Source organism: Aegilops tauschii, chromosome 6 (assembly GCF_002575655.3).
Source record: "Aegilops tauschii subsp. strangulata cultivar AL8/78 chromosome 6, Aet v6.0, whole genome shotgun sequence".
Classification (NCBI taxonomy): Eukaryota; Viridiplantae; Streptophyta; class Magnoliopsida; order Poales; family Poaceae; genus Aegilops; species Aegilops tauschii.
The window spans coordinates 316,958,673-316,986,500 of NC_053040.3; the positions used below are offsets into that span (position 1 = coordinate 316,958,673).

Genomic DNA, 27,828 nt, shown 5'->3' on the forward strand with positions numbered 1-27,828 from the left:
TGCTGCTCCCATGCGCCTCCCCACTATATATAGGGGTGGAGGGGGCTGGTTTCTTGCCCTCCAAGTCCATTGGGGCGTTGGCAAAGGTGGGGGAAAGAAATCCCATCATTTCCCTTCCCCACCGATTGTTATCCCCTTTTTTAGGGATCTTGATCTTATCCCTTCGGGATATTATCTTATTCCTTCTAAGGTGGGATCTTGGTGCGCCTTGACCAGGGGTGTGGGGCCTTGCCCCCACTACCCACGTTCATGTGGGTCCCCCCATGCAGGTGGGCCCCACTTCAGAACCTTCTAGAACCTTCCCGGTACAATACCGAAAAATCCCGAACATTTTCCGGTGGCCAAAATAGGACTTCCCATATATAAATCTTTACCTCCGGACCATTCCGGAACTCCTCGTGACGTCCGGGATCTCATCCGGGACTCCGAACAACTTTCGGTTAACCGCATACTAATATCTCTACAACTCTAGTGTCACCGAACCTTAAGTGTGTAGACCCTACGGGTTCGGGAGACATGCAGACATGACCGAGACGACTCTCCGGTCAATAACCAACAGCGGGATCTGGATACCCATGTTGGCTCCCACATGTTCCACGATGATCTCATCGGATGAACCACGATGTCGAGGATTCAATCAATCCCGTACAATTCCCTTTGTCAATCGATACGTTACTTGCCCGAGATTCGATCGTCGGTATCCCAATACCTTGTTCAATCTCGTTACCGGCAAGTCACTTTACTCGTACCGTAATGCATGATCCCGTGACCAAACACTTGGTCACATTGAGCTCATTATGATGATGCATTACCGAGTGGGCCCAGAGATACCTCTCCGTCATACGGAGTGACAAATCCCAGTCTCGATTCGCGCCAACCCAACAGACACTTTCGGAGATACCCGTAGTGCACCTTTATAGCCACCCAGTTATGTTGTGACGTTTGGCACACCCAAAGCACTCCTATGGTATCCGGGAGTTGCACAATCTCATGGTCTAAGGAAATGATACTTGACATTTGGAAAAGCTCTAGCAAACGAACTACACGATCTTGTGCTATGCTTAGGATTGGGTCTTGTCCATCACATCATTCTCCTAATGATGTGATCCCGTTATCAATGACATCCAATGTCCATAGTCAGGAAACCATGACTATCTGTTGATCAACGAGCTAGTCAACTAGAGGCTCACTAGGGACATGTTGTGGTCTATGTATTCACATATGTATTACGATTTCCGGATAACACAATTATAGCATGAACAATAGACAATTATCATGAACAAGGAAATATAATAATAACCATTTTATTATTGCCTCTAGGGCATATTTCCAACAGTCTCCCACTTGCACTAGAGTCAATAATCTTGTTACATTGTGATGAATATCATGTTTTGCTCTAGGGAGAGGTTTAGTCAACGGATCTGCTACATTCAGGTCCGTATGTACTTTACAAATATCTATGTCTCCATTTTGAACATTTTCATGAATGGAGTTGAAGCGACGCTTGATATGCATGGTCTTCCTGTGAAACCTAGGCTCCTTGGCAAGGGCAATAGCTCCAGTGTTGTCACAGAAGAGAGTCATCGGGCCCGACGCATTGGGAATAACTCCTAGGTCGGTAATGAACTCCTTCACCCAGATTGCTTCTTGTGCTGCCTCTGAGGCCGCCATGTATTCCGCTTCACATGTAGATCCTGCCACAACGCTTTGCTTGCAACTGCACCAGCTTACTGCCCCACCATTCAAAATATACACGTATCCGGTTTGTGACTTAGAGTCATCCAGATCTGTGTCGAAACTAGCATCGACGTAACCCTTTACGACGAGCTCTTCGTCACCTCCATAAACGAGAAACATATCCTTAGTCCACTTCAGGTACTTCAGGATATTCTTGACCGTTGTCCAGTGTTCCATGCCGGGATTACTTTGGTACCTTCCTACCAAACTTACGGCAAGGTTTACATTAGGTCTGGTACACAGCATGGCATACATAATAGACCCTATGGCCGAGGCATAGGGGACGACACTCATCTTTTCTCTATCTTCTGCCGTGGTCGGGCATTGAGCCGTGCTCAATTGCACACCTTGCAATACAGGCAAGAACCCCTTCTTGGACTGATCCATATTGAACTTCTTCAATATCTTGTCAAGGTACGTACTTTGTGAAAGACCAATGAGGCATCTTGATCTATCTCTATAGATCTTGATGCCTAATATATAAGCAGCTTCTCCAAGGTCCTTCATTCAAAAACACTTGTTCAAGTAGGCCTTTATGCTTCCCAAGAATTCTATATCATTTCCCATCAACAGTATGTCATCCACATATAATATGAGAAATGCTACAGAGCTCCCACTCACTTTCTTGTAAACACAGGCTTCTCCATAAGTCTGTGTAAACCCAAACGCTTTGATCATCTCATCAAATCGAATGTTCCAACTCCGAGATGCTTGCACCAGCCCATAGATGGAGCGCTGGAGCTTGCATACCTTGTTAGTATTCTTAGGATCGACAAAACCTTCCGGCTGCATCATATACAATTCTTCCTTAAGAAAGCCGTTAAGGAATGCCGTTTTGACGTCCATTTGCCATATCTCATAATCATAGTATGCGGCAATTGCTAACATGATTCGGACGGACATCAGCTTCGCTACGGGTGAGAAAGTCTCATCGTAGTCAACCCCTTGAACTTGTCGATAACCCTTAGCGACAAGTCGAGCTTTATAGATGGTAACATTACCATCCGCGTCCTTCTTCTTAAAGATCCATTTGTTTTCTATCACTCGCTGATCATCGGGCAAGTCTGTCAAAGTCCACACTTTGTTTTCATACATGGATCCTATCTCGGATTGCATGGCTTCAAGCCATTTGTTGGAATCTGGGCCCGCCATTGCTTCTTCATAGTTTGAAGGTTCACCGTTGTCTAACAACATGATTTCCAGGACAGGGTTGCCATACCACTCTGGTGTGGAACGTGTCCTCGTGGACCTACGAAGTTCAGTAGTAACTTGATCCGAAGTACCTTGATCATCATCATTAGCTTCCTCTCTAGTCAGTGCAAGCACCACAGGAACATCTTCCTGAGCTGCGCTACTTTCCAGTTCAAGAGGTAGTACTTCATCAAGTTCCACTTTCCTCCCACTTACTTCTTTCGAGAGAAACTCTTTCTCCAGAAAGGACCCGTTCTTGGCAACAAAGATCTTGCCTTCGGATCTGAGGTAGAAGGTATACCCAATGGTTTCCTTAGGGTATCCTATGAAGACGCATTTTTCCGACTTAGGTTCGAGCTTTTCAAGTTGAAGTTTCTTGACATAAGCATCGCATCCCCAAACTTTTAGAAACGACAGCTTAGGTTTCTTCCCAAACCATAATTCATACGGTGTCGTCTCAACGGATTTCGACGGAGCCCTATTTAAAGTGAATGCGGCAGTCTCTAAAGCATAGCCCCAAAATGAGAGCGGTAGATCGGTAAGAGACATCATAGATCGCACCATATCCAATAGAGTGCGATTACGATGTTCGGACACACCATTTCGCTGAGGTGTTCCAGGCGGCGTGAGTTGTGAAACTATTCCACATTTCCTTAAGTGTGTGCCAAATTCGTGACTCAAATATTCCCCTCCACGATCTGATCGTAAGAACTTTATTTTCCTGTCACGTTGATTCTCAACCTCACTCTGAAATTCCTTGAACTTTTCAAATGTCTCAGACTTGTGTTTCATTAGGTAGACATACCCATATCTACTCAACTCATCAGTGAGAGTGAGAACACAACGATAGCCACCGCGAGCCTCAACACTCATTGGACCGCACACATCAGTATGTATGATTTCCAATAAGTTGGTTGCTCGCTCCATTGTTCCGGAGAACGGAGTCTTGGTCATCTTACCCATGAGGCATGGTTCGCACGTGTCAAATGATTCGTAATCAAGAGACTCCAAAGGTCCATCTGCATGGAGCTTCTTCATGCGTTTGACACCAATGTGACCAAGACGGTAGTGCCACAAGTATGTGGGACTATCATTATCAACCTTGCATCTTTTGGTATTCAGACTATGAATATGTGTAACACTACGTTCGAGATTCATTAAGAATAAACCATTAACCAGCGGGGCATGACCATGAAACATATCTCTCATATAAATAGAACAACCATTATTCTCGGATTTAAATGAGTAGCCATCTCGAATTAAACGAGATCCTGATACAATGTTCATGCTCAAGCTGGCACTAAATAACAATTATTGAGGTTTAAAACTAATCCCGTAGGTAAATGTAGAGGTAGCGTGCCGACGGCGATCACATCGACCTTGGAACCATTCCCGACGCGCATCGTCACCTCGTCCTTTGCCAGTCTCCGTTTATTCCGCAGCTCCTGCTTTGAGTTACAAATACGAGCAACCGCACCGGTATCAAATACCCAGGAGCTACTACGAGTGCTGGTAAGGTACACATCAATAACATGTATATCACATATACCTTTGGTGTTTCCGGCCTTCTTGTCCGCTAAGTACTTGGGGCAGTTCCGCTTCCAGTGACCACTTCCCTTGCAATAAAAGCACTCAGTCTCAGGCTTGGGTCCATTCTTTGGCTTCTTCCCGGCAACTGGCTTACCGGGCGCGGCAACTCCCTTGCCGTCCTTCTTGAAGTTCTTCTTACCCTTGCCTTTCTTGAACTTAGTGGTTTTATTCACCATCAACACTTGATGTTCCTTTTTGATCTCCACCTCCGCTGATTTCAGCATTGAATATACCTCAGGAATGGTATTTTCCATCCCCTGCATATTGAAGTTCATCACAAAGCTCTTGTAGCTCGGTGGAAGCGACTGAAGGATTCTGTCAATGACCGCGTCATCCGAGAGATTAACTCCCAGCTGAGTCAAGCGGTTGTGCAACCCAGACATTCTGAGTATGTGCTCACTTACAGAACTATTTTCCTCCATTTTACAGCTGAAGAACTTGTCGGAGACTTCATATCTCTCGACCCGGGCATGAGCTTGGAAAACTAATTTCAGCTCCTCGAACATCTCATATGCTCCATGTTTCTCAAAACGCTTTTGGGGACCCGGTTCTAAGCTGTAAAGCATGCCGCACTGAACGAGGGAGTAATCATCAGCACGCTGCTGCCAAGCGTTCATAACGTCTTGGTTCTCTGGGATGGGTGCGTCACCTAGCGGTGCTTCTAGGACATAATCTTTCTTGGCAGCAATGAGGATGATCCTCAGGTTCCGGACCCAGTCCGTATAGTTGCTGCCATCATCTTTCAGCTTGATTTTCTCTAGGAACGCGTTGAAGTTGAGGGCAACATTAGCGTGGGCCATTTGAGCTACAAGACATATTGTAAAGATTCTAGACTAAGTTCATGATAATTAAGTTCATCTAATCAAATTATTCAATGAACTCCCACTCAGATAGACATCCCTCTAGTCATCTAAGTGAAACATGATCCGAGTCAACTAGGCCGTGTCCGATCATCACGTGAGACGGACTAGTCAACATCGGTGAACATCTTCATGTTGATCGTATCTTCTATATGACTCATGCTCGACCTTTCGGTCTTCCGTGTTCCGAGGCCATGTCTGTACATGCTAGGCTCGTCAAGTCAACCTAAGTGTATTGCGTGTGTAAATCTGGCTTACACCCGTTGTATTCGAACGTTAGAATCTATCACACCCGATCATCACGTGGTGCTTCGAAACAACGAACCTTCGCAACGGTGCACAGTTAGGGGGAACACTTTCTTGAAATTATTGCGAGGGATCATCTTATTTAAGCTACCGTCGTTCTAAGCAAATAAGATGTAAAACATGATAAACATCACATGCAATCAAATAGTGACATGATATGGCCAGTATCATATTGCTCCTTTGATCTCCATCTTCGGGGCGCCATGATCATCTTCGTCACCGGCATGACACCATGATCTCCATCATCGTGTCTTCATGAAGTTGTCACGCCAACGATTACTTCTACTTCTATGGCTAACGTGTTAAGCAATAAAGTAAAGTAATTTACATGGCGTTATTCAATGACACGCAGGTCATACAAAAAATAAAGACAACTCCTATGGCTCCTGCCGGTTGTCATACTCATCGACATGCAAGTCGTGATTCCTATTACAAGAACATGATCAATCTCATACATCACATATATTTCATTCATCACATCCTTTTGGCCATATCACATCACAAGGCATATGCTGCAAAAACAAGTTAGACGTCCTCTAATTGTTGTTGCATGTTTTTACGTGGCTTCTATAGGTTTCTAGCAAGAACGTTTCTTACCTACGTAAAACCACAACGTGATATGCCAACTTCTATTTACCCTTCATAAGGACCCTTTTCATCGAATCCGATTCGACTAAAGTGGGAGAGACAGACACCCGCTAGCCACCTTATGCAACTAGTGCATGTCAGTCGGTGGAACCTGTCTCACGTAAGCGTACGTGTAAGGTCGGTCCGGGCCGCTTCATCCCACGATGCCGTCGAAACAAGATAAGACTAGTAGTGGCAAGAAAATTGACAACATCTACACCCACAACAAGTTTGTGTTCTACTCGTGCATAGAAACTACGAATAAACCTGGCTCTGATACCACTGTTGGGGATCGTAGCAGAAATTTAAAATTTTCTACGTATCACCAAGATCAATCTATGGAGTCATCTAGCAACGAGAGAGAGGGGAGTGCATCTACATACCCTTGTAGATCGCGCGCGGAAGCGTTCAAGAGAACGGGGTTGATGGAGTCGTACTCGTCGTGATCCAAATCACTGATGATCCTAGCGCCGAACGGACGGCACCTCCGCGTTCAACACACGTACGGAGCGGGGATGTCTCCTCCTTCTTGATCCATCAAGGGGGAGGAGAAGTTGATGGAGATCCAGCAGCACGACGGCGTGGTGGTGGAAGTAGCGGGATCCCGGCAGGGCTTCGCCAAGCGCAAGCGGGGAGGAAGAGGTGTCACGGGAGGGAGGGAGGCGCCAGGGCTTGGGGTGCTGCTCCCATGCGCCTCCCCACTATATATAGGGGTGGAGGGGGCTGGTTTCTTGCCCTCCAAGTCCATTGGGGCGTTGGCAAAGGTGGGGGAAAGAAATCCCATCATTTCCCTTCCCCACCGATTGTTATCCCCCTTTTTTAGGGATCTTGATCTTATCCCTTCGGGATATGATCTTATTCCTTCTAAGGTGGGATCTTGGTGCGCCTTGACCAGGGGTGTGGGGCCTTGCCCCCACTACCCACGTTCATGTGGGTCCCCCCATGCAGGTGGGCCCCACTTCGGAACCTTCTAGAACCTTCCCGGTACAATACCGAAAAATCCCGAACATTTTCCGGTGGCCAAAATAGGACTTCCCATATATAAATCTTTACCTCCGGACCATTCCGGAACTCCTCGTGACGTCCAGGATCTCATCCGGGACTCCGAACAACTTTCAGTTAACCGCATACTAATATCTCTACAACTCTAGTGTCACCGAACCTTAAGTGTGTAGACCCTACGGGTTCGGGAGACATGCAGACATGACCGAGACGACTCTCCGGTCAATAACCAACAGCGGGATATGGATACCCATGTTGGCTCCCACATGTTCCACGATGATCTCATCGGATGAACCACGATGTCGAGGATTCAATCATCCCGTACAATTCCCTTTGTCAATTGATACGTTACTTGCCCGAGATTCGATCGTCGGTATCCCAATACCTTGTTCAATCTCGTTACCGGCAAGTCACTTTACTCGTACTGTAATTCATGATCCCGTGACCAAACACTTGGTCACATTGAGCTCATTATGATGATGCATTACCGAGTGGGCCCAGAGATACCTCTCCATCATACGGAGTGACAAATCCCAGTCTCGATTCGCGCCAACCCAACAGACACTTTTGGAGATACCCGTAGTGCACCTTTATAGCCACCCAGTTACGTTGTGACGTTTGGCACACCCAAAGCACTCCTATGGTATCCGGGAGTTGCACAATCTCATGGTCTAAGGAAATGATACTTGACATTTGGAAAAGCTCTAGCAAACGAACTACACGATCTTGTGCTATGCTTAGGATTGGGTCCTGTCCATCACATCATTCTCCTAATGATGTGATCCCGTTATCAATGACATCCAATGTCCATAGTCAGGAAACCATGACTATCTGTTGATCAACGAGCTAGTCAACTAGAGGCTCACTAGGGACATGTTGTGGTCTATGTATTCACACATGTATTACGATTTCCGGATAACACAATTATAGCATGAACAATAGACAATTATCATCAACAAGGAAATATAATAATAACCATTTTATTATTGCCTCTAGGGCATATTTCCAACACAGACTTGTGCAAGAAATAATTCTCATGTCTACTCTTTAAACCTGGAACAGATGGAGCAATGTTGTATAAGGCTTAAGCGCCTTTATTCAAAATAACAATTTTGTGTGGCCTTTTACTACGAAGCGCTTTTAAATCTTTTCAATTTTTTAAAGAGTTGATGATGCTCAACGCTGCGAAAATCATCTTTTAACACCAATAATGAAGGAAATATGCCCTAGAGGCAATAATAAAGTTGTTATTTATATTTCCTTATATCATGATAAATGTTTATTATTCATGCTACAATTGTATTAACCGGAAACTTAGTACATGTGTGAATACATAGATAAACAGAGTGTCCCTAGTATGCCTTTAATTGACTAGCTTGTTTATCAAAGATGGTTATGTTTCCTAGCCATAGACATGTGTTGTCATTTGATGAATGGGATCACATCATTAGAGAATGATGTGATGGACAAGACCCATCCGTTAGCTTAGCACTATGATCGTTTAGTTTGTTGCTATTGATTTCATCATGACTTATACATGTTCCTCTGACTATGAGATTATGCAACTCCCGAATACCGGAGGAACACTTAGTGTGCTATCGAACGTCACAACGTAACTGGGTGATTATAAAGATGCTCTACAGGTGTCTCCGATGGTGTTTGTTGAGTTGGCATAGATCGAGATTAGGATTTGTCACTCCGATTGTCGGAGAGGTATCCCTGGGCCCTCTCGGTAATGCACATCACTATAATCCTTGCAAGCAATGTGACTAATGAGTTAGTTGCGGGATGATGCATTACAGAACGAGTAAAGAGACTTACAGGTAATGAGATTGAACTAGGAATGGTGATACCAACGATCGAATCTGGGGCAAGTAACATACCGATGACAAAGGGAACAACGTATGTTGTTATGCGGTTTGACCGATAAAGATCTTCGTAGAATATGTAGGAGCCAATATGAGCATCCAGGTTCCGCTATTGGTTATTGACCGAAGAGGTGTCTCGGTCATGTCTACATAGTTCTCGAACCCGTAGGGTCTGCACGCTTAACGTTCGATGACGATTTGTATTACTCTCTCCGTTCCATAATGTAGCACCTATAGATTTTTACAAAAGTCAAACATTACAAGCTTTGACCATGTTTATAGAGAAAAGTGTCTACATCTACAATATCAAACATGTACATTCTGAAAATATAACTCACGGTGTATCCAATGATGTGCATTTTGCATTCTAGGCATACCTAATTTTCTCTATAAACATGGTCAAAGTTTGTAATGTTTGACTTTCGTAAAAATCTATAGGCGCTACATTATGGAACGGAGGGAGTATGAGTTATGTGATTTGATGTACCGAAGTTTGTTCGGATTCCCGGATGAGATCATGGACATGATGAGGAGTCTCGAAATGGTCGAGAGGTAAAGATTCATATATTGGAAGGTTGCATTCGGACATCGGAATGGTTCCGAGTGATTCGGGCATTTTTCTGGAGTACCGGCAGGTTACCGGAACCCCCGGGGGAAAGATATGGGCCTTATGGGCCATATGAGGGAGGTAACCAGCCCACAAGGGGCTGGTGCGCCCCCCACAAGGGAGGAGGCCGAATTGGACTTGGGAAGGGGGCGCCACCCCCTTTCCTTCTCCTACTCCCTCTCCTTCCCCTTTTCCCCCTCCGGTAGAAGGAAAAAAGGGGTGGGGCCGAATCCTACTAGGACCGGAGTCCTAGTAGGACTCCCCTCTCCCTGGCGCGCCCCTTGTTGGTCGGCCTCCTCCTCCCCTCCTTTATATACAGGGGCAGGGGGCACCCCAAAGACACACAAGTTGATCTTTAGCCGTGTGCGGTGCCCCCCTCCATAGTTTTACACCTCGGTCATATCGTCGTAGTGCTTAGACGAAGCCCTGCGCCGGTAACTTCATCATCACCGTCACCACGCCGTCGTGCTAACGGAACCCTCCCTCGGCCTCAGCTGGATCTAGAGTTCGAGGGACGTCACCGAGCTGAACGTGTGCAGATCGCGGAGGTGTCGTGCATTCGGTACTTGATCGGTTGGATCGCGAAGACGTTCGACTACATCAACCGCGTTACTTAACGCTTCCGCTTTCGGTCTACGATGGTACGTGTACACATTCTCCCCGCTCGTTGCTATGCTTCTCCTAGATAGATCTTGCATGATCGTAGGAAATTTTTGAAATACTACTTTCCCCAACAGTGGCATCCGAGCCTAGTCTATGCGTAGATGTTATATGCACGAGTAGAACACAAAGAGTTGTGGGCGATAATAGTCATACTGCTTACCAGCATGTCATACTTTGATTCGGTGGTATTGTTGGATGAAGTGGCCCAGACCGACATTACATGACCGCGTTCATGAGACTGGTTCTACCGCCGTGCTTCGCACACAGGTGGCTAGTGGGTGTCTGTTTCTCCAACTTTAGTTGAATCGAGTGTGACTACGCCCGGTCCTTGTTGAAGGTTAAAACAACACACTTGACGAAAAATCGTTGTGGTTTTGATGCGTAGGTAAGAATGGTTCTTGCTAGAAGCCCGTAGCAGCCACGTAAAACTTGCAACAACAAAGTAGAGGACGTCTAACTTGTTTTTGTAGGGCTTGCTATGATGTGATATGGTCAAGACGTGATGATATATAATTTGTTGTATGAGATGATCATGTTTTGTAACAGTTATCGGCAACTGGCAGGAGCCATATGGTTGTCGCTTTATTGTACGAAATGCAATCGCCATGTAATTGCTTTACTTTATCACTAAGCGGTAGCGATAGTCGTAGAAGCAATAGTTGGCGAGACGACAACGATGCTTCGATGGAGATCAAGGTGTCAAGCCGGTGACGATGGTGATCATGACGGTGCTTTGGAGATGGAGATCAAAGTCACAAGATGATGATGGCCATATCATATCACTTATTTGATTGCATGTGATGTTTATCTTTTTATGCATCTTATTTTGCTTAGCACGGCGGTAGCATTATAAGATGATCTCTCACTAAATTTCAAGGTACAGGTGTTCTCCCTGAGTATGCACCATTGCGACAGTTCGTCGTGCCGAGACACCACGTGATGATCGGGTGTGATAAGCTCTACGTTCACATACAACGGGTGCAAGCCAGTTTTGCACACGCAGAATACTCGTGTTAAACTTGACGAGCCTAGCATATGCAGATATGGCCTCGGAACACTGAGACCGAAAGGTCAAGCGTGAATCATATAGTAGATATGATCAACATAGTGATGTTCACCATTGGAAACTACTCCATCTAACGTGATGATCGGACATGGTTTAGTTGATATGGATCACGTGATCATTTAGATGACTAGAGGGATGTCTATCTAAGTGGGAGTTCTTAAGTAATATGATTAATTGAACTTTAATTTATCATGAACTTAGTCCTGATAGTATTTGCATAACTATGTTGTAGATCAATAGGTCGTGATATAGCCCCCGTTTATTTTTGGCATGTTTCTAGAGAAAAACTATGTTGAAAGATGATAGTAGCAATGATGCGGACTAGGTCCGTGATATGAGGATTATCCTCATTGCTGCACAGAAGAATTATGTCAGACCTATTGCAGGAGCAGATGCAGACCTTATGAACGTTTGGCAAGCTCGGTATGGTAACTACTTGATAGTTTAGTGCACCATGCTTTACAGCTTAGAACTGGGACTTCAAAAATGTTTTGAACGACATGGAGCATATGAGATGTTCCAAGAGTTGAAATTTGTATTTCAGACTCATGCCCGAATTAAGGGGTATGAGACCTCTGACAAGTACTTTGCCTACAAGATGGAGGAGAATAGCTCAGCTAGTGAGCATGTGCTCCGAATGTCTGAGTACTGCAATCGCTTGAGTCAAGTGGGAGATAATCTTCCAAATAAGATAGTGATTGACAGAGTTCTCTAGTCACTATCACCAAGTTACTAGAACTTCGTGATGAACTATAATATGCTAGGGATAACGGAAATGATTCCCAAAGCTCTTCGCGATGCTGGAATCGGCGAAGGTAGAAATCAAAGAAAAAGCATCAAGTGTTGATGGTTGACAAGACCACTAGTTTCAAGTAAAAGGGTAAGGGAAAGAAAGGGAACTTCAAGAAGAATGGAAAGCAAGTTGCCACTCCCATGAAGAAGCCCAAAGCTAGACCCAAACCTGAAACTGAGTGCTCCTACTGCAAAGGAAATGGTCACTGGAAGCGGAACTGCCCCAAATACTTGGGGGATAAGAAGGATGGCAAAGTGAACAAAAGTATACATGATATACATGTTATTGATGTGTACTTTACTAGTGTTCATAGTAGCCCCTGGGTATTTGATATTGGTTCAGTTGCTATGATTAGTAACTCGAAAACAGGAGTTACAAAATGAACAAAGACTAGTTAAGGGCAAGGTGACGATGTGTGTTGGAAGTGATTCCAAGGTTGATAAGATCACCATCGCACACTCCCTTTACCTTCGGGATTAGTGATGAACCTAAAATAAATGTTATTTTGTGTTTGTGTTGAGAATAATATGATTGGATCATGTTTATTGCAATATGGTTATTTATTTAAGTCAAAGAATAATTGTTATTCTGTTTACATGAATAAAACCTTCTGTGGTCATACACCCAAGGTGAATGGTTTATTGAATCTCTATCGTAGTGATACACATATTCATAATATTGATGCCAAAAGATGCAAAGTTGATAATGATAGTGCAACATATTTGTGGCACTGCCGTTTAGGTCATATTGGTGTAAAGCGCATGAAGAAACTCCATACTGATGGGCTTTTGGAATCACTTGATTATGAATCACTTGATGCTTGCGAACCATGCCTCATGGGCAAGATGACTAAGACTCTGTCCTCCAGAACAATGGAGCGAGCAACTGACTTATTGGAAATAATACATACTGATGTATGCGATCCGATGAGTGTTGAGGCTCGCGACGGGTATCGTTATTTTCTGACCTTCACAGATGATTTGAGCAAATATGGGTATATCTACTTGATGAAACATAAGTCTGAAACATTTGAAAAGTTCAAAGAATTTCAGAGTGAAGTGGAAAGTCATCATAACAAGAAAATAAAGTTTCTACGATCTGATCGTGGAAGTGAATATTTGAGTTACGAGTTTGGACTTCATTTGAAACAATGTGGAATAGTTTCGCAACTCACGCCACCTGGAACACCACAGCGTAATGGTGTGTCCGAACATCGTAACCGTACTTTATTAGATATGGTGTGATCTATGATGTCCCTTACCGATTTAGCGCTATCGTTTTGGGGTTATGCATTAGGGACAGCTGCATTCACTTTAAATTGGGCACCATCTAAATCCGTTGAGACGACACCGTATGAACTGTGGTTTAGCAAGAAACCTAAGCTGTCGTTTCTTAAAGTTTGGGGCTGCGATGCTTATGTGAAAAAGCTTCAACCTGATAAGCTCGAACCCAAATCGGAGAAATGTGTCTTCATAGGATACCCAAAGGAGACTGTTGGGTACACCTTCTATCATAGATCCGAAGGCAAGATATTCGTTGCTAAGAATGGATCCTTGCTAGAGAAGGAGTTTCTCTCGAAAGAAGTGAGTGGGAGGAAAGTAGAGCTTGATGAGGTAATTGTACCTGCTCTCTTATTGGAAAGTAGTTCATCATAGAAATCAGTTCCAGTGATTCCTACACCAATTAGTGAGGAAGCTAATGATGATAATCATGAAACTTCTGATCAAGTTACTACCGAACCTCGTAGGTCAACCAGAGTAAGATCCGCACCAGAGTGATACGGTAATCCTATTCTGGAGGTCATGTTACTTGACCATGAAGAACCTACGAACTATGAGGAAGCGATGATGAGCCCAGATTCCGCGAAATGGCTTAAGGCCATGAAATCTGAGACGGGATCCATGTATGAGTACAAAGTATGGACTTTGGTTGACTTGCCCGATGATCGGCAAGCCATAGAGAATAAATGGATCTTCAAGAGGAAGAGAGACGTTGATGGTAGTGTTACTATGTACAAATCTCGAATTGTCGCAAAAAGGTTTTCGACAAGTTCAAGGTGATGACTACGATAAGATTTTCTCACTCGTAGCGATGCTTAAGTCTGTCCGAATCATGTTAGCAATTTCCACATTTTATGAAATCTGGCAAATGGATGTCGAAACTACATTCTTTAATGGATTTCTTAAAGAAGAGTTGTATATGATGCAACAAGAAGGTTTTGTCAATCCTAAAGGTGCTAACAAAGTGTGCAAGCTCCTGTGATCCATCTATGGACTGGTGCAAGCATCTCGGAGTTGGAATATATGCTTTGATAAAGTGATCAAAGCATATGGTTTTATATATACTTGTAGTGAAGCTTGTATTTACAAGAAAGTGAGTGGGAGCACTACAACATTTCTGATAAGTATAGGTGAATGACATATTGTTGATCAGAAATAATGTAGAATTTTCTGGAAAGCATAAACAAGTGTTTGAAAGGAGTTTTTCAAAGAAAGACCTCGGTGAAGCTGCTTACATATTGAGCATCAAGATCTATAGAGATAGATCAAGACGCTTGATAAAAATTTTCAATGAGTACATACCTTGACAAGTTTTTGAAGAAATTCAAAATGGAACAGTCAAAGAAGGAGTTCTTGCCTGTGTTGCAAGGTGTGAAGTTGAGTAAAGACTCAAAATCCGACCACGGCAGAAAATAGAAAGAGAATGAAAAGTCATTCCCCATGCCTCAGTCATAGGTTCTATAAAGTATGCTATGCTGTGTACCAGACCTATTGTGTACCTCACCATGAGTTTGGCAAGAGGGTACAATACTGATCCAAGAGTGAATCACTGGACAGCGGTCAAAATCATCCTTAGTAAAATAAGAAATGTTTCTCAGTTATGGAGGTGACAAAGAGTTCGTCGTAAAAAGTTACGTCGATGCTTTGACACCAATCTGGACGACTCTAAGTCTCGATCTAGATACATATTGGAAGTGGGAGCAATTAGCTAGAGTAGCTCCGTGCAGAGTATTGTAGACATAGAAATTTGCAAAATACATACGGATCTGAATGTTGCAGACCCGTAGACTAAAATTCCTCTCACAGGCAAAACATGATCATACCTTATTACTCTTGGGTGTTAATCACATAGCAATGTGAACTAGATTATTGACTCTAGTAAACCTTTTTGAGTGTAGGCTACATGGCGATGTGAACTATGGGTATTAATCACATAAAGATGTGAACTATTAGTGTTAAATCACATGGCGATGTGAACTAGATTATTGACTCTAGTGCAAGTGGGAGACTGAAGGAAATATGCCCTAGAGGCAATAATAAATTTGTTATTTATATTTCCTTATATCATGATAAATGTTTATTATTCATGCTAGAATTGTATTAACCGGAAACTTAGTACATGTGTGAATACATAGACAAACAGAGTGTCCCTAGTATGCCTCTACTTGATAGCTTGTTTATCAAAGATGGTTATGCTTCCTAGCTATAGACATGTGTTGTCATTTGATGAACGAGATCACATCATTAGAGAATGATGTGATGGACAAGACCCATCCGTTAGCTTAGCACTATGATCGTTTAGTTTGTTGCTATTGATTTCATCATGACTTATACATGTTCCTCTGACTATGAGATTATGCAACTACCGAATACCGGAGGAACACTTACTGTGCTATCAAACGTCACAACGTAACTGGGTGATTATAAAGATGCTCTACAAGTGTCTCCGATGGTGTTTGTTGAGTTGGCATAGATCGAGATTAGGATTTGTCACTCCGATTGTCGGAGAGGTATCTCTGGGCCCTCTCGGTAATGCACATCACTATAAGCCTTGCAAGCAATGTGACTAATGAGTTAGTTGCGGGATGATGCATTACGGAACGAGTAAAGAGACTTACCGGTAACGAGATTGAACTAGGTATGGTGATACCAATGGTCGAATCTCGGGCAAGTAACATATCGATGACAAAGGGAACAACGTATGTTGTTATGCAGTTTGACAATAAAGATCTTCGTAGAATATGTAGGAGCCAATATCAGCATCCAGGTTCCCCTATTGGTTATTGACCGGAGAGGTGTCTCGGTCATGTCTACATAGTTCTCGAACCCGTAGGGTCCGCACGCTTAACGTTCGATGACGATTTGTATTATGAGTTATGTGATTTGATGTACCGAAGTTTGTTCGGAGTCCCGAATTTGATCACGGACATGACGAGGAGTCTCGAAATGGTCGAGAGGTAAAGATTCATATATTGGAAGGTTGCATTCGGACATCGGAATGGTTCCGAGTGATTCGGGCATTTTTCCGGAGTACCGGGAGGTTACCGGAACCCCCCCCCCCCGGGGGGGAAAGATATGGGCCTTATGGGCCATAGGAGAGAGAAGTAACCAGCCCACAAGGGGCTGGTGCGGCCCCCACAAGGGAGGAGGCCGAATTGGACTTGGGAAGGGGGCGCCACCCCCTTTCCTTCTCCTACTCCCTCTCCTTCCCTTTTTCCCCCTCCGGTAGAAGGAAAAAAGGGGTGGGGCCGAATCCTACTAGGACTGGAGTCCTAGTAGGACTCCGCTCTCCCTGGCGCGCCCCTTGTTGGACGGCCTCCTCCTCCCCTCCTTTATATACGAGGGCAGGGGGCACCCAAAGACACACAAGTTGATCTTTAGCCGTGTGCGGTGCCCCCTCCACAGTTTTACACCTCGGTCATATCGTCGTAGTGCTTAGGCGAAGCCCTGCGCCGGTAACTTCATCATCACCGTCACCACGCCGTCGTGCTGACGGAACTCTCCCTCGGCCTCAGCTGAATCTAGAGTTCGAGGGACGTCACCGAGCTGAACGTGTGCAGATCGCGGAGGTGCCGTGCGTTTGGTACTTGATCGGTTGGATCGTGAAGACGTTCGACTACATCAACCACGTTACTTAACGCTTCCGCTTTCGGTCTACGAGGGTACGTGGACACACTCTCCCCGCTCATTGCTATGCTTCACCTAGATAGATCTTGCGTGATCGTAGGAAAATTTTGAAATACTACGTTCCCCAACAAATAACTCCCGGGTGAACTAAGTTGCACAATACACTATACGCCATAATGTCCTTCCTACAATGAACCAATAAACATAGCTCAGATAAGATATGCTTGAGTTGTGCATGAACTGAAAGGATGAAACATAGCTTCAACATTTTATATAAAAAATAAAAGAAAGCCAAGTGGATCTCTTTGTCAGGAATGAAAAAAAGATGCTTCTCAAGGATGAAGAAGAAGATTGATTGTGTCCACAAAGAAAGAGATAGTACCATTTTCTTGTTTATTGCTCAATCGATCAAGGCATCCAACTTTAAAGTAAATGGCAGTATCAATAATCAGATTACAAACATTCGGTATAGCCAGAGAAGAAGTGTCGTTCATTTTTTTTTCTTTTGAGGAAAATATACCTTGACGTCCCAGATCTAGGAAGCGTTATAATGGAGTGCGAGATAAAAAATGTGTTGAAAAAAAAAATCTAATTTTCTTGTTTCTACATAGCAGGAAGCATGATCGAGTAGTGATGAATACAAAGAAAAAAATGCCTTCATCACACATATAGATACATGTCAGTTTTGATGCAAGTAATATTGGTGCTAGTTTGCAAGTAATTTGTATTCATGAAGTAAGTTAAACACAACTAACATTTCAAAGAAAGAATAACAAGTTATTTGGAGAAAGAGCCTACGGACAATTGTAGAATAATGTTTAGTCCTTAATAAGTTTTCAAGTAACAAACCAATGTGTATATAACTTCTATTAACATGTTGCTGCATATCATGATGATAAGAATCCTGCTGATTCATGAACCCAATTCCGACTTTTTCCTTACCTGCTCTTGATTTCTCCTTTCCCACCTTCAAGTGTGAAAAATCGTCAACCAGGGTTTGCGGCAACCCGACGCGTCCATCGATCGGGATCCTAGCTAGCGCCAGCGGCTCCCTCCATCATCGCCGCTGTCCGGAGAAGGACGCGGACACAGCCGGCGCGATCATCGGCCGCGACGAGGCGGACAAACCCGGCAACTCTCGCCTTGCATTCTCCGCCGCCGCACATGACCACCACACACGACTAAAGCTAGCTAGGGTTCGTCATCGACGAGAGAAGAGATTGATCTAGTCTAGATAGATGGATCTTTGCTCCAGCGGTTCTGGTGTGGCAGGCGGTGACGGTGAACCCTAGAAGATGAGACATGACCAAGCGAGGGGTCGTGCGACTTGGTTTTTGATGGGTGGAAAAACCAAGCGGTAGATGGTGGAGGTGGGACGAAAAAACCAGACAAAATTAAACCCTAAAGACGAAGCTACCAAGTCCCACTCTAAGAGTAGAGATAGTCACTAGTGCTTAGAAAAATCACGGTTTATTTAATGCATTGCGCATTGTGCACAAGGCCTAAGAGCGTCTCCAGCAGACCTCGTATAAGTGGTCAAACCAGTAATTTTTTTGCGTTTTACAGTTTTGGGTGAAAAAAGTGTCCAGAACAGAAACCGTAAAAATGGTCCAACCCGTAAAATTTTAAGGGCCACCGCAAATGCACACCCGAAACCCTTATCTTTGGAGGTTGGAAGGTCGAATCTAGGAGGCCCCGTATACCGGTCAAACCTCGTTGGAGCAAACACGCCGCCGCGGAGTTTGCCGGAATCCGCCCTAAACTCACCGGAATTCATCACCGCACACCGGAAAAGGCCGCTAGGTGCCGCAATCGATCGCCGCCGGTTCGAATCGGATGAGCTTGACATAGCCGTGGCCTTCCATGACCTCAGCCTGGCCGCCAGAATCCTCCCGACGCGGCAGGCAAAGGGGCACGACTCGGCTGGCAATAGAGCAAGGCGCGGACGGCGAAGGCGACGGGGCGTGGCCGGCCGACAGGGGCGGGGTGCGGCCGACGGGCGACTGGGCGCGGCCGACGTGCGACGCGACATGGCCTGCGGGCGATGGGGCGCGGCCGACGGGGTTGGACGCGACCGGCGTGGCCGGCGCGGCCGGCTGGGGGAAGGGGCGGCAGCGGCCAGACTAGAGGAAGGAGCTCTTTATTCCAGTTTTACAGTTTGTTTTACAGTATCTGTTCGGCCGCAACTAAAATGAACTCTTAAAATGCACTTTTTCCAACCCGTATCCCAGTTTTGCAGTTTGCGATTTAAAGGGGTCTGCTAGAGATGCTCTAACAGATCCCACAAACCGGGCCATTAGGTATAATAACGGCTGATTTGCGGGATGTATCCCGTAAACCCGTCCCGAACAGATCCTCCGGCCGTCCTTTTTTTTATGGGACCCCGAATGCGTGAGTCCATTTCCTCTATATCTACGAGATTTCGCTCGGTGGAGGCTCCCCTTTCCTTTGGCGGGAGGCTCGATTCCGGTCAATTCTGACCACCGCCACCCCATGCGAGCTCCCGCACGTCGCCGCCGCCGCCCGCGAGCTGGCTAGCTACTGCTACTGTCGCCACCGCGAGCTAGCTAGCTAGCTAGCATCCGCTGCGTAGCGAGCGAGTTAGCTGTCGTCGCCGCCGCAAGCTAGTTGCTGCTGCCTGCTCGTCGCGTCTGTCCCTGTGGTCCTTGTCTTGCTCCACGACGGCACTGTCATCGGCAAGACACACGCTCCTCCTCTGTCCTTGACGAGATTCTCGTGGTGGAAGAAGTCGAGACGGATGCAATTATAATTTAACTGGCTGACGTTTTTAGATGGTTTGTGCATTTTTACCGGGACAATGAAATATTTCACAGGATCTATTCTGCCGGAATAAAAATCACACTGTAGAAATGTAAAAAAATGTTTTGCGGTATCATTTAGACCGATATTTGCGGGATTGGGTGTACGGGGATGCTCTAAGGGCCAAAACTACTCGTCCGACACCTCCTTCCCCATCTAAAAAAGACCTTCTTGCCCGTCTTCCTCCAAGCTAGGGTTTCCTCTGCTGACCTCCGTCGTGCTTCCGGCCGCTACTTGCATCTCTCCGCCCTCCAATCATTCCACTCCTCTAGCCTATGAGGTAAGTTTAACGGGATTCTCTGACCAATCTGAGCGCGGTGGTCCTATCAATCCGGTCTTTGCTTCCCTGTCAATTTTGTTGTTCATTTGCGGCGTTGAGGATTCACGTGATTTTTCGTTATGCGATTTCGATCCCAAACAATTCCGAGTGCTATTACTTGTAAAGCCCCCTTCGATTTATGAATGGCGCATAGATCAGAATTCCAACTGCAGCGTGTCTACAGTGTCTTGATTACATCCTGATGGTGCATAAAGACATGTTCAGTAGTTTAGATAACCCCGTCTGTTGCAATCACCTCTAGACAGCATTAAAGACTCCCCGTACAACAGTCTGTCTATTTTCTATCTGCAACCCCCCAAAATTAGGAACTGAAAATAAACCTTGCACAGTCTGGCCGCCACCGCTCCTCCACCCTGTCGACGATGTGAGCACAGTCACAGTCCAGCGCAATGCTCATCTGATGACAAGGTGTGTGTTAGACGAGTAGTCAAAGCTACGTCCGTAGGCACCACCGCCCTACGCGCTACGGCGCTCTGCCTAGCCAACAGGTTGAACATTGACGACGAGAAGGAGCATCGATCATGCTCTCGCTGGCTCGCTGCTATCCATCTAACAACGCTGGGTCTGCTAGGCATCATTGATGTCCTCCACGGCTTGGCAAGGTGGTTTCTCTAATGGAAATCGGAGGGGAAACCCTCTTTTGCTAAAAAAAGAAAAACCGGCTTGGCAAGGCCTTGCACAACGAGGTCATAGGGCTGATGCTCTGTAGCAGAACATGTGCTCGCCGGCATCCATGGCAGATGCTCCTCGGCCGGCTAGTGGTGCCTCGGTGTCGATCCAAGCAGCGCAATGCCGTGCAGGTCTCGCCGGAGTAGGCAGCATAAAAAAGGAAAAGAAATCACCATGTTGGAGCACAGGATACGACGGTTCGACGGAGGAGATAAATGGCTATTGGTAAGGAGCGATTTTTTTTTATATCAACTGTCTGATGAATTATAGACACCCTCCTCCTCTCTCTTCATTCTCTCCCCTCCACCTAGATAAAAATCCCATGTGGCATGCGTTACAGACGGCTGAGTCGATGCTGTTGTACATTTTCCTAAGAAACAACATAAGTAGTCAACTTAGATTCAAGTACAAATTTTTTAATCACAAGGACTTGGCTGTTTTCCAAACCACCTACCCCACAACATAAGGGGGCAAATTCACCACCCTGTAGAAATAGTGATCGCAATATCTACGGACAAATCCAACCAAACACGCTCTCGCATGCAACATCCCCACCAATCCTGTAATGCAGCCAACCCAGAAACATTTTCACTCAGCCATGACCAACTGAAACGGGCGAGGGATGACCAAACATCCCTTACTGGCATGCACTCAGCTAGGCTCAAATTAGCCAGGATGGGGGTTACGTTAGCCATGTAGACTTTATGTTTCCCAAAATCGCCGGTCTGGTTTGTTAGCTGACAATCTTGATCTCTAGCATTCCCAATCCCAGAGACAGTGTAAAGTCGGAAGTCATTGGCAGCCAATTTTAGCCATCCATCAACTCGTAGATCCCTTCAACTAGTGAATGCATCCTGGTGTTCACCAATTTTAGCTCTCTTCGTGCAGGCAACCAAAAAGACGTGTAGTCGCCCAGAAGTGTGCACTAGTGTCGTCACCGGTTGTATGATTGGGGAATTTTCACCTGACAGATTAGTTAAAGAATAACGCCTTGTCATTCTTACTAAGTTGGCAATTAAAAGTGTACTGCATAGTTTTACCAAAAAAATGTTATTTTGTTTTAAGAAGACGACTGTGCTATGTTGGATGCTAGGCAGCTAAGGGTATTTATGGTATTTATTTTTACCAAAAAATATTATTTTAAAAAATTTAAGAGTATTTATGGTCAAAATTCCAATTTTCTACCATTTCATACAAATAGGTGTCCTTCCCTGACTTTTGCTTTAGCTTTAGCTCTATTGATGCTTGTAGCTTTGTACTTGCAAACTACATAAGCCAAATGTTTCGTGGATAGAATGAATTGAATTGTCTAAACCCTGTAATGTTCTTACTTACTTGGCATGTATATTGTATCATATATCTGATATTAGCTAAGTGAATGCTCTGATATTTATCTTGCTGCTACTTACTATTATGACACACTTCAACTGTTTGGCTGTTCCTGGTTCTTAATGTCTTGATGTATAATAGTATCATGCTGAGGTAGGTTGTTTTACTCATGTCTCATGCTTATGTGATTTTCAAATATTTGAAAAATGAATTTGCTTTAGCTGTGTAGTCATGACATTTGTGTTTCAGTGTCTGCGACAATTTTAAACTACTTTCAGATAAACAAATTGCAATTTTCCTGTCAGATATGGCGAGCACAGCATGCTTTGTGATTGTCAGTAAGAATGATATCCCAATCTATGATGCTGAAGTTGGATCCGCTCCAAAAGTATGATTCGTTCAGTTTATTCCCTTTAGTAATTAATGTATATTCTACTCCACTTCTTACATTTGTGGTATTTTTATACGTGCCTTTGTTAAATATTCATTGTAGTTTTGTTCCCATATTCCTTTGCTACTGATGGAATCCACGATGCACGTAATCTTGTATCTGGAAGTAGATCATGTATTAATGTGCACATGTATTGTTCATTACAGTATTATCACTGGTTTGCAACCTTACTTTATGGGACATCTACTGTCCATCCCATCTCGAGCAAGAATAAATTGTTCATCTGTATTATAAACATCAAATGTAGCTCTACAGTTATTTTCTAAGATAACCAAATGATGAAAATTTGCAACTCTTGTGATCTTGTCACATTATTTCCCCCCTCATAGAGGCATAACTAGTAACCTCTTCGTCTCGAGACTCGAGGTGGACTCTTAAATTCTATTTTATTGTAGATCCTTAGCAAAAATAATATATTTTTATAATACCTAGGACATGGATGTTATATGAACCAATGATCATGACAAGTCGTTAGTACTAGCAATTGCTTCCTCTTTCATTACTATGAATGTTATATGAACCAATAAAATTTGTTCGATCATTGACAAGGTTCAAAGAAAGGGTGAGCCATTCACCGTGAATGCTAGAAATGTGAGATAAACTGAGAATGCATGCACCACTTCTCATATTTATATTTTGTATATGATTGACAGTAGAGGCATGCATTGCATTTACCTCTCCCTGTAGGTCATCCTATTAACGTATGTTCAGTCAGTTGTTTCATGATGACCCAATTTACTTCCTCTCGCAGAAAGAAGATCAGGCTTATCAGCATCAGTTCATTTTGCATGCTGCATTAGATGTTGTTCAGGACCTTGCATGGGCCACAAGTGCAATGTGAGTGGTTGTTGATTTGTCATTACCCAGTCAGGTGTATCCAAAGATTCAATGCAGACCCCCTTGTAGTTTTTCTCATTTCTTGCTTCACATAACTATTCCTCTTTTTCGCCATTTTCAGGTTTCTGAAGTCAGTAGATAGATTCAATGATCTTGTGGTGTCTGTTTATGTAACTGCTGGTCATATCCTTTTGAGTGCTTATATGAGGTGTCTTTTTAGAGAGCCGAAATCTTGTGTGATGTCTTGGCAGAAAAAGAATCTAGAAATGCGAGAATTTAGTAATAATTCCTTTGATCAGAATTATCATTATTCTGTCTGTAAACGACTTAAGATATAGCCGTAACAGGTAAATTTGGGGTCTTGTGTATGTCTTTAATTCCTGTGAGAGTGATAACTCATAACCGCGATTGCCCTTGCTACATTTCTTTCAATTTTTCCTCATAGTAGTACTCCCTCCTTTCCGGTTTATAGGGCTTATCTCAAAATTTTAGTTTTTCATTTTAAAAGGCTCAATTTGGTTGTTCCCCATCAGAAGTTCAGATTCCAAGGTGCATTAAATTATTGCATGCATGTATTAAGAGAAAATTGACCAATGCATGTACTTTATGCATGCATGCATGCATGCATTGCAATTAATGCATTGGTAAACACAATTTTTTGAGGAAAACAAGAGCATTAATTGGGTGCTTTTACAAACTACAAAAAGTATTTCACCACTCACCATCTACCTTGGTTGGTGAGATTTCTGAATTGAGCCCTATAAACCGGAAAGGAGGGAGTATTATCTTGACTCCTATATATAAAGAAACAGTTGGTGATGGTGGTGTGTCTGCCATCCGTCATTCTGACCATGCATCTAAAACATCGTGAGGCAAGCTGTGATATTTTTGCAAAGGATATGACCATTCTGCTCCACATTTGCAGAAAACCTCGTAGTCCCCCAGACCATCTCCGTCCCTTCCCTGCCTCATTCAAACAAACAAGAGGAATAAATTTTGCGCGAATCTAACATATTTTGAGTGATATATATATATAGACACACACACACACACAAGATTTTGTTTCAAGTTTGTGAACATCTATTAGTCTATTTTGGATCCACTGTAACACACATGCACTTTGCTAGTTGTTTTCTTAACAGCCAGTTCATCACATACTAGATTTATGTTGCTTCATGATTCACGGAGTGAAGATGGTATAAAAAGCTTCTTTCAGGAAGTTCACGAACTTTACATCAAGGTAAGCTGTTAGCTGTGTAGTGAGAAAGCTACATTTATTTTGATTGCTATTCTAAACTAAGTCAGACATTCATATGAATAGTTTTTAAAAAAATACACGCATAGAAATTCCATCTTTGGATGATGGTGGTATGTTGTTCTCTGTCCATATCCTACTATTTGCACCTGGATGAAAAAACTTGAATAGTGTCGCATGAGCTCTTTTTATACGTGATAGAGCTAACTGGTCCGTCACTTGGTATTGGCCGTTAACTATTTCTGCTAATGACTTGATTCCGTATTGCATAAGCCGCACAAGGATCAGGATGTTGTCATGCATTCCATTCCAGCATTCTTCTTGCTTGTGCGGTCGTGCTAGATTTCTGCTTATATTTCTGCATGTTTTGCCGTGCAGATATTCCTTAATCCACTCTACTTACCTGGTTCTCGTATCACATCCTCCCATTTCAACACCAAGGTCAGGGCTCTTGCAAGGAAATACCTGTAGCAGTGTAGCATACGCTCAGGTGGAAGACCTTGTGAGCTCCACATAAGTGATTTGTTTCGGTGACCCTCTCTTTGATCTGCCTACTTCCGACTATTCAATGGCCAATAGATCCCGAAAATGAGCTAGTACTATGATGTACCAAAATGCTGCTGAATGGAGAGCTTTCTTTGCTTATTTCTGAGGTATTTCCCCTTGGCCTGCTGTATGTTTATTGTGCGTGGCAAATTTATAGAAAGACCTTGTCCCCTGCCAGCGTTTCAGCTATATGTTTATCTCCTTGCTCCTGTCCTGTGCTGTTGTCTAAGATACTCGAATGTCCTGTGAAATTTACGTTGGACATCGATACTGCACCATTATATCTGTAGCCATGGCAGTGAAAGGAGATGGTGCCGCAGTATCATCACGAGCTGTATGAAGCATGGAACCACGCAGCGGCATTAATATTTCAGGACACTGCAACTGACCAGCTGGTAGTAGTACTGTAGCTCCACTAAAAGGACCCCTGCAGAATCTCCGGAGAAAGGTCTTCGGTCATCAGATGAATTCTATTCCTAAATGAATCTGCAGTTATCACTTGGGATTGTACAAGGAAGAGCTGTCACTTGGCTGGAACCTCTTTTTTTTTGGAGAACTTTTTTGTTTCGTGAAGACAAGACTTTGGTTGTGATCATTTAACACAAACGGGTGTTATGTGCCATGAAATTTACGTCACCACATTTGTTTCCGAAAGTACTTTTCTCGCGATTGCCATTTTTTTTATAACATATAATCCACATATCGAAGTAGCTATTGATCAGAGGTTTTCATAACGAAACAAGATGCGCATTGTGTTTTAGCACGGAGAGAATAGCAAACTGCAGGTGCGCGTGCAAAAAGTGCAAGCCGTCTTGTTACGCCTGGCTATTGTCGTAAGCTTCTTCACGTTGTGTGCGCGTGCCGCTCCCCAGTGGAGGTGGAGGCGCAAAGCAGCTGAACCGACAAGAAACTTGCTAGGTATACAATTCTGGCGCACAGAAGAGCTAAGATCGTCCACATCTCGTAGATAACCATGCGTGCGTGCCTAGCTCGCTCGCTCGCTCACTCGTCAATCATCGTCGACAGCCGAGGCGTGCTTAGCTGTTGCCATAAACTTGGCTCTAGCTCGCTCCCATCAATCAATCAATCGTTCGTCGACAGCTGAGCCGTGCAACCGCTATGCGTTATCGAGCTGTCCCGGCGGCCGCGCTATTGAGTCCATCTTTCTGAATCTACTGGTAGCTAGTGCATCAAATCACAAAAAAAAGAGACCAACCCAAGAGCTAATCCTCATTGGCTTTTTTTTATAGAAGAAACTCCGCGAGCACCGTGCGTCCGTGCCGGGACTTAAACTCGGATGGGCTGGCAGCAACCTCAGCTGCCCAGCTAACCGGTCGGCGCCCCGTCCTCCTAGTGCATCAAATCACCACAAGGCAAATCCGGGGGGAGATTTGCTCAAGCACGCACACATGCATCACGTCCCAGATCCGGCAGAGCTCTCGGCATGCAGCTCTGCAGTGCCGCGAGCCGGTGTATGTGAGTCCCACTGCTGATTAACTCCTCATCCAATCGAAACCTAGGAGCCAGCAAAAAGCTCATGCTCAGAAACAGTCCTTATCGCCTCCGTCTGAGCTGAGCTGAGATTGCATAGTGGCGTTGCTGTAATCAGGTCTTGATTTACAGTTCAGAATTGAAGGGCCTGAATCAGCTGCGCCTGGATTGGCAGATGACAGAAACATGGAGTGTCCAGAGGCCACAGTGCGATGGCCAAGATGGCTTTCACTGTCCCGGGATCGCCATCTTCACGGACAAGTACGGGCACTACCTCTCCGATGGATACAAGGACTAGATTTAGAATGTCACATCAGAGATTTAACAACATCAAACAAGGACTAGATTACCACAGACGGTTTCTTTATGCAAATTGTGATTGCACACGTGTTTTTTCTTCTTCTAATAGATACATTTATTTAAGTAATAAAACGCCCTTTATCGAAAAAGATAATTTTTTTTGAGAAGTTGTTTTCGTTAACAAACAAGATGTACATGACCTGTTGAAAATAATGTGAATAATGCTCAAGGCATGAACCAACGTACAAATCATTGCTTTACGCTCAGTTTTAGCTTATAAACATTTTTTTTCATGATTCGCTTATGCTTGTGCTTTTGTACCTGAGATGTGTTTCGTACTTTTTTGCCACTTCAATTAATAAAATGATTGTGTGCATCGCTTGATGCAGAGGCCAGGGTAATCCTTCTTTTAAAAAAATAAACATATTTTTTCAGTCACATGGACACTACACACAGTTCATGACAAATCTACACTCTCAAAGCTGTCTCAACCAAACACCTTTCAGATTTTCCATACTTCATAGCTCACGGCAGCTTTTCCAAAATCCACAACTCAATCGAGCACACCGTTAT

The 27,828-nt window shown here is 44.1% G+C and overlaps 1 protein-coding gene across 1 annotated transcript; it reads left to right on the forward strand.

Moving 5' to 3' along the window:
* Positions 1-20,112: 20,112 nt before the first annotated feature.
* On the forward strand, positions 20,113-25,673 carry LOC109768752 (uncharacterized). Its single transcript, XM_073501519.1, has 6 exons — positions 20,113-20,317; positions 22,681-22,763; positions 23,578-23,663; positions 23,785-23,845; positions 24,817-24,903; positions 25,297-25,673. Exons 2-6 carry the CDS (start codon positions 22,683-22,685, stop codon positions 25,387-25,389), a joined length of 408 nt encoding a protein of 135 aa, XP_073357620.1. The 5' UTR covers positions 20,113-20,317; positions 22,681-22,682; the 3' UTR covers positions 25,390-25,673.
* Positions 25,674-27,828: the final 2,155 nt, after the last annotated feature.